This window comes from Corylus avellana, chromosome ca1 (genome assembly GCF_901000735.1).
Source record: "Corylus avellana chromosome ca1, CavTom2PMs-1.0".
Lineage (NCBI taxonomy): Eukaryota > Viridiplantae > Streptophyta > Magnoliopsida > Fagales > Betulaceae > Corylus > Corylus avellana.
Window position 1 is genome coordinate 38770446 of NC_081541.1, and position 8166 is coordinate 38778611.

General features: G+C 33.7%; 1 protein-coding gene across 3 annotated transcripts; it reads left to right on the forward strand.

The window, feature by feature from the left end:
- Nucleotides 1–12: 12 nt before the first annotated feature.
- Nucleotides 13–7041, forward strand: LOC132178383 (putative disease resistance protein RGA3). 3 transcript variants are annotated; one of them, XM_059590833.1, is made up of 13 exons: nucleotides 13–2070; nucleotides 2222–2333; nucleotides 2455–2544; nucleotides 2972–3043; nucleotides 3171–3235; nucleotides 3371–3594; nucleotides 4220–4282; nucleotides 5135–5252; nucleotides 5452–5563; nucleotides 5652–5743; nucleotides 6325–6413; nucleotides 6515–6574; nucleotides 6677–7041. In XM_059590833.1, exon 1 carries the CDS (start codon nucleotides 42–44, stop codon nucleotides 2031–2033), a length of 1992 nt encoding a protein of 663 aa, XP_059446816.1. In that variant the 5' UTR covers nucleotides 13–41; the 3' UTR covers nucleotides 2034–2070; nucleotides 2222–2333; nucleotides 2455–2544; nucleotides 2972–3043; nucleotides 3171–3235; nucleotides 3371–3594; nucleotides 4220–4282; nucleotides 5135–5252; nucleotides 5452–5563; nucleotides 5652–5743; nucleotides 6325–6413; nucleotides 6515–6574; nucleotides 6677–7041. The 3 variants fall into 3 exon arrangements, with proteins under 3 accessions (XP_059446816.1, XP_059446809.1, XP_059446823.1); XM_059590826.1 differs by having other exon boundaries at nucleotides 5656–5743; XM_059590840.1 differs by having other exon boundaries at nucleotides 4220–4272; nucleotides 5656–5743.
- Nucleotides 7042–8166: the final 1125 nt, after the last annotated feature.

The following is an 8166-nucleotide window of genomic DNA, read 5'->3' on the forward strand; positions in this document are numbered from 1 at the left end:
TTATGGATTTACTATGGAGATCATTCTTTCAAGAAGCTGAAATGGATGAGTTTGGTAATGTAATTAAATGCAAAATGCACGATCTCATGCATGATCTTGCCATATCAGTGGCAGGATCGTTGATCACCACAATAGATGATAAGAAGAGAAACATTGATGAGAAAGCTCGGCATGTATCAGTTGCTTACAATATAAATATTTCATGTGGAGTTCCAACTTTATTGTGTAAAGCAAGTCGGATGCGAACACTTCTTTACTTTGGACGGCACTTTAAGGATAATATTGATTGTGAGGCAACTTTTTCAAGTTCCAAGTTCTTACGTGTGTTGGATTTGCATGATTTTTCAAGTTATCCACTTCCGTTGCAAAATTTAAGCTATATCGGAAAGTTGAAGCATTTAAGGTATCTAGATCTTTCTGGAAACATAGGTATGAAGAAGCTGCCAGATTCTCTAACCAGTTTGCAAAATTTGCAAACACTAATACTCTCCTTTTGTGAGTCACTAAAAGAATTGCCGAGAGACATTAAAAAATTAGTCAACCTTCAGCATCTTGAGATAGATGCTTGTGGTTTAACTTATATGCCACTTGGATTGGGGCAACTGACTAATCTTCGGACGTTATCCACATTTTATGTCCACTTGGATTCTCATTCCAGACATAGTGGTAGCAGTGGTTTACAAGAACTAAAGGGATTAAATAAGCTAAGAGGAAAGCTAGAGATTGTAAATTTGGGACATGAGAAAGGTGTTGCGTCAGAATGTAAGGCTGCAAGTCTAAATGAGAAACAACATCTTCATACTTTGAATATACGGTGGAGTACTAAAGGAGATGTCGATAATTCGGATGTTGTTGAGGATGAAGCGTCATTGAATGGCTTCCAACCACACCCAAATTTGAAAAATCTTTCCTTAAGACACTATCGGGGTTCAAAGCTTCCGACTTGGATTTCGTTACTGCTCACAAATCTTGTTACATTTCGATTATTGTATTGTGGGAAAATCCAATATTTACCATCATTGAGTCAACTGCCTTCCCTCAAGGAGCTTTTTCTTAAAGATTTGGAGGCTATTGAGTACATATCAGACGACGGTGAAATCAATGAGTTCTCTTCCTCTTCAACGGCACCAACACCATTTTTCCCATCCCTCGAGTCTATCTTCCTCATTGAATGCCCTAATCTCAAGGGGTGGTGGAGGAGGAGGGATTCTTCTGTGGAGGTAAATAGTGATAGTCATAATTCCGTTGAAATAACGGAGCATCGTTTACTCCCTTCCTTTCCTCGTCTTTCAAAATTATACATCCGCAATTGCCCTATGTTGACTTCCATGCCAATGTTTCCACATCTTGAAGAAAACTTGGAGCTAGATAAAGCTAGTTCAAAGCCACTGCAACAGACAATGATGATGAGTATTTCACCGCAAAGCCCACCGTCAACTGCAACAGACTCCTCTTTATTCACTCCTCTCTCAAAATTGAAGTCTATAGTATTCCGTTCTATTGAGGATCTAGAAACTTTGCCACTGCAAAATCTCTCTTCTCTTATGTCTTTGAGTATATATCGTTGCCAGATATTAAAGCCTCTCTCCCTACAACATCTCACTGCCCTTCGACGCCTATATCTTGTGGATTGTCCTGATCTTGACATAGCCAACGATGAGGATGGGATGCAATGGCAAGGCCTTACGAGCCTCCTCTCCATTTGCTTCGAAGTACTTCCAAAATTGGCGTCTCTCCCCTCGGTGCTTCAACATGCAACCACTCTACAAAAGCTTGAGATTTGGGATTGTGAAAGCTTGACGGCTATACCAGAGTGGATCCACAACTGCAAATCACTTCAATTGCTTGCCATTCGTGAATGCTCCAGATTGGCATCACTCCCAGAAGGAATGCGTAGGCTAACGTCTCTGCAGAAGCTAACAATTGTGAATTGCCCCATCCTATTGCAAAGATGCAAGAGAGAAACAGGTGAGGATTGGGCCAAGATTGCTCACATTCCAGAGTTAGACTTACGGTATCCACCTCAGCAATAAGAAAATTCAATCACCCATGCAGCTTCGACTGATTCAGGTATATTACTCATCATTTTCAGCTTCGACTGATTGAGGTATATTACTCATCATTTTATTTGAATCCTTCATAGAAATTAAAGTGCCCACCTTCTACATCTTCGTTTTATTCATTTTTAATCTCTCAGTATTTCTTGGTCGTTAAATTTCAGATGCAGAAGAGGCACAACGAATTGAAGCACAGAAGAAACAGGGGATTGGAAGCTTATTAAAAAATCTAGGGCACTGCATACGCGATTCTTCACATTTTAGGAGAAATAGTTGGTAAATTATTATATTTTATTTCATTTCTTCATTTTTAAGGATACATAGTTTTGTGGAAATAGAGTTGATGAGGTGATGAATTCTTGGTGCTTTACTGCTTTATTTCTCATTGTTTTAACAGAGTGAAAACTAGCACTTGATGAACTCGAGCAAATATTTTACGGAAGATCCAATCTGTAAACAACACTCGGAGAACAGCCTTGCTGCACTGGTATTCATTTTGGTTCAATTATTTGTTACATAATTGAAGATCCACATGTCACTTTATCTACAAATATTCAATTAAAATATTTGGCTCTTGAATAATTCCATTCTAAATATCAATGCCTATTTTTGGTTAATTAGCTTAGTTTTTTATTTGCATTATAATTTTTGAGCTATTGTTTCTTTTATTCACTTGAGTTTCTGAATTTTAGAGGGAAATGCATATGAAAGCAGAATGGGGTACGAGAATTATGGGGAATTTGTGCAATGATTGTATTAATAAGTTGCTTCTGTTATGTACTTCTTAATATGAAATTTGAAATTTTTGGCATTTTCTTTTATCAAAAAGTCCATTTAAGATTATCTTAGTTAGAGGCTAAAATACTCCACGAGAAGATTTCAGAGAAGGCTTACAATCTTGAGGATCTTATCAGGATTTTGGCTACAAGGAGCAAAGCGCAGATCAATGCTACTCTGAATCACTATAAAAATGAATTCCGAACAAGGTATGCAATTGAGCTCTGAAGGATATCCTATATTTTTGTTCTCATTTTTACCTCGCATCGTGCTGTTAATTGAGTTGTTGCATGGCACTTTGGCTTTGAATGGTTTGGGTTTCTCATGGGAATTCAGGGGCTTCTTGAATCAAAACAGAGTGATGTCATTTTCTTGGGAGGGTCAAATTTGGCAATTGAATGGTAAGAATTAACTTGTCGCATGCATATCATTAATTGGTTTGAAAAGGACTCAATGAAAAAATTTGAGTAGCACTGATTTGGTTAACTTACCAAAATAGTGTGTAGAGTTCTGATTTATAACCGAAACTTCTACAGAGTACTAACAGAGCAAATTACTAAGAGGAAATGTCATATACAAAAGCAGCATAAATCAAGGAATGAGGGTTGACTTGAGGGTCAAATATGCTGAGTTTGAGGATCAGTTATGCTGTCTTGAGGAGTACATGACATGTCGTGAGATATAGCTTTAACACTCAACACTCCATTGTTACAATCAAATACAAACCCAGTCCTCTTCAGATTATTCTCTTTCATTTCAGGTATTGTTAGCATCTCAACTTTTTTGATTGTTTATGTCTTTCGATAAAGAAAGCTGGTTTTACAATTATGCAGTAAGTAGCATACAAATGTGTAAGTATCTGATTCCTTATGTAATTAAATTGTGTTAAGCAGATTAGCTTCATTTTGTCTTGGATGTCAAAAAACTGTTGCAATATGCTAAAAATATCCTTTATTTTGTTTTATTTCATCCTTTATGATAGCTTTTTGTGTTAGCACTTAAAGACTGCTACTTAACTTCAAGGATTGCTTTAATTTCAAGAACCTAGCTAGTTCTTGGATATGATTCCTTGTGAAGCATAGGTTCACGTCGAAATATTGTGAATCAATATTGTGTTAATTTTTCTCATTATGCTTGTAAAACAAATTCTCAATTATTTTCATCTTATGCTTTTCCAACTGCAATAATTTTAATAATGAAGAACTACTAGACATGTGAATTGATCATTTCAGCAAGTTTGTGAAGTTCTTATTTTCTTTAGCTTTCCCTTTTGTGTGAAATCCAAATATGGAAGAGAATGAATTGGTGATAAAGGCCTTTAATTAGTTCATGTAATAAAAACATGAGTAGTTGATATTAGACTGATTAATTAGCTGTTTTTGCAGGAAAATATGTGATTACTCAATTGAGATGGCTCTTAAGACTAAAACGTTTAAAGGTGGGATTTGGTAAGGGCTTTAACTACATAATCCTGCTATTGCATTCATCTTTGAAGTGATTCGCCAAATTAAACAAAGAGTAAAGTCCACATACCCCCTCAAACTACCACCCAATTAACAATGTATCCTACAAACTTTCAATTGTGACAATGTCTCCCCCAAACTACCAAAACATTGTCAATGTCCTCCTTAAGGCTAAAAATGCCCCTACGTATTTCTCAATAAGACAAAAATACCCCTATAAATTCAAAAAATAAATAAAAATAATAATTTTTGAATTTTTTTTAAAAACGAAAAATTTTAATTTAAAAATAAAGAGTTTTTTTTTTAAAAAAAAATATTTTTTAAACGAAAATTTTTTATTTTTATTTTAAAAAAAAAAACGATTTTTTTTAAAACAATTTTTTCTCTAAACAGAAAGAAACATTAAAAAAAAAAAAAAATTGTTTTAGAAACGAAAACTTTTATTTTCTTAACGAAAATTGTTAGTTTTTTTTTTTTTTAACCGAAAGTTTTATTTTAAAAAGCAATAAAAAATATTTTTTATAACAAAAAAAAAAAAAAGACATAATTTTAAGAAAAAATTTCTTAGACAATGGATTTTTTTTTTTTTAGTTATAGGTTTTTTCTAGAAGTTTTAGTATTTTTTGTTTTTATTTTACTAAGGGTAGTTTCGTCATTTTGGAGAACATTGACAATTTTTGGTAGTTTGGAGAAAAATTGTCACAATTAAAAGTTTGGAGGGACATTGTCAATTGGATGGTAATTTGAGGGAGTTACGTGGACTTTTCCCTTAAACATATAATAGTTGGAGTTAACACACTTGAACGATTTACTCGTGTTTATCCTAACTGGCGCCAGGTAAATTCACTTTCCAAATAAGATGACAAGAGCCCGCAGTGTCACATGTTGGAACTCTGAAATGGCCACCTCAACAATTTCAAGGGGACTTGCATTTTTGTCATAGTGGAAAATTAAGGTAATTGGATATTCATTAAAGAACTGTATTTTTGGTTTCTTTCTAGATTCCCATCTCTAAAAGAACATGTAAATTCTTTCAAGACCATCTTGTATGTCCCAAGCATGCAGCAATCATTTAGTTCGTATGTTGTCATTTAGTTGATATATATGTTGGAGTAGATATGAAGTCGACAGCTATAACCTGGTGATGCAAACAGGTTCTTGGAACTTCTGTACTAATGGAGGTAGAGAACAAAGAGACGAAGCTTTGTTAGGAGGGTGAAGGAAACGAAATGGAGTTGAAAAATGAGATTCATCAAGATTCATCAAGTACAATCCCTGTTCTCCTTAGATTATTCTCTTCCATGTCAGGTATATATTGTTAGCTTCTGAACTTTTTTGATTCTTGATGTGGAAGCTAGATGGGAATCAAATGCTGAACATGCAAGAGTAAATCTTTCTTCAAAGAAAGCTGGTTCTACAATTATGCAGCAACTAGCAAACCATTGTGTAAGTATCTCATTCCTTATGTAATTAAATTTATATTAGTAAATTGGGTTAAGCAGAATAGCTTCATTTGTCTTGGATGTCAAAAATCTGTTTGTGAAGTTCTTATTTTCTTTAACTTTCCCTTTTTGTGAAGTCCAAACATGGAAGAGAATGAGTTGGTTATAAAGGCCTTTAGTTCATGTATTAAGAACATGAGTGGTTGATATTAGACTGATTAATTCGCTGTTTTTGCAGGGAAATATGTGATTACTCAATTGATTTCTTGTAGCATTTTTGTCATATAGTGGAGAACTAAGCTAATTGGATGTTTATAAAAAATCGTCTTTTTTGTTTCTTTCTAGATTACCACCTCAACAATTATATTATGATATGTTTTACTTCAAATTCTTATAGGATTGTGCGCCCATTGTGTTCAACAACTGTAGTGCTAATTATAGACTGATAAATTGGTAAAATTTAGGCATTAGCAATCTGTATTAGATTTTTTTTTTTTTTCAACCACAATCCCTTTACATGTTTAGTTTTCATGGAGAAAGAAATTATGTAATTCCCGATGTACTTAACAAAGTTGGTGAATACAGGATAGGACTTAGGAGGATTATAACCAGATGTTTTCTTGTTGGCCTTCTCTCTTATCAGCAAAGCCAGCTATGGAAATATCTCCAACAAGGTTTTTCATCAAAATCCAATCACATTTGTTCTTAATCTGTTTGCTTAATTTATGGGTAATTCTCCAGTATCAGTCTGATTCGTCTATTTCTTGGCTTTCAGACTGGAAGTTCTAGTGAATCCCCCCAACTGTGCCAATAGTGCTAATAGGAACCAAACTTGGTATGGATTAATTTGACCACTTGAAATATATTAATATTGATATTTAACCAATACAAGCCGATTTAAATTTAACCATGTAAGTTTGGATATGATCTGCTGCAGATGTACAAGAAGACAAGTGGTATTTGATTGGTCATCTTGGTGCTACATCAATGATCTTGCAGTTGGCTGCTGTATGGAAATGAGGACTCACAGTAGTTACCTGTCCAGATTTTAGTCATTTCAAATTCATTGCGACCAGAATTTTCAGTTTGATTTATTTATTTATTTATCATTTTCTAAGTTTTTGAGTATGTTGTATTCCTGAAAACGTCGAAGATCTAAACTTTGACTTGTTCATAATTCATGTTTGCTTTGCACTTTTGCTATATTCATTATCATGAGTTGAGTCGAAGAGGAGTCTATACTTGATATACATTTCGTGTAATTCAAATTTCACAATGAGCAAATTTTCTTGAAAGATTTATTTTCATCTCTGCAAATTTTGTAGATCTTTGCAATTTGGAGTTTGTTGTTTGCTACAAGTGAAGACCTATAAATTCAGTATTCTAACATTCTCTATAGATTGTAAACTCATGCCATGAACAGCAAAACAATTAGATTTGAATTTAATAAATTAATTAAAGTAAAAAACGAATTGCATACTATTCACCTTAGAATTGCAACTTCTTGAGCAAACTCATCCTCTAGAGCATCATTCAAATGCTTGGATCTAATAAATTTATCTATCTCTAAAAATGAGAGGAATTAGCTATTTCTCTGGGGATATACATGTTTTAGAGAAAAAAAAAAAAAAAAAATCCCCATGCTCTACAACTCTCCTCTTTGCTTTTCTATCTGCACCTTCGACCTCCGAAACTCGTACAGTAGAATTCCCTGCCTCCCGCGCCTTCTCGTTGATGGTTTTATATAATAGTTTGATTTATTTGTAGCATAGGACAAACTGTTAACTTTAATGGTGAAGTGATAGATAGACCTATTTTAAACTTGAGCAAAACTTAAAAGAACTGTATTATTGAAAAATGAAAACTCAATGACTAAATTCAAATTAAATGAAAACTTAGAAGTTAAATATGATTTTTTATTTTCAAAATGTTACAATGAATATACCTCAAAATTTATGTAGCAAAGATTTTTTTTTTTTTTTTTTTCTAATTGAATATAAAAAGGGTTAGAGGGAGTGGAGCAAAGATTATTAGTCTTAGACTATTATTCATAAGAGAAAGAAAATACACCCATTAGCTATCAAATTTGGCATCTTGTTTTATCAGTGTTGTTATTTCTTGTGAGTGATAATATGATTCATCTCATTTTGGGTCAAGTCTTTATCAGTGCTTGTTATAGTGTTTCCTAATATATGCATTGTCCCTTGTGGAACAATTTTCATTCTTTATATTTATAGGTAGTCTTGCAATTTTCATTTGAATTGCAATTTGCAAAGCAGAATTTTGAGGCGGCTGGGAAAATGAGCTGGCAGCAAAGAAATCGGTGTTGGCATTTAAAATATTTGACATACTTCAAGCATTTGCTTTAAAGCAACGCTTGGGTATATGCAAAGTGTGTTGCAATAGGCTCAAGTAGTGCTTTTGTGC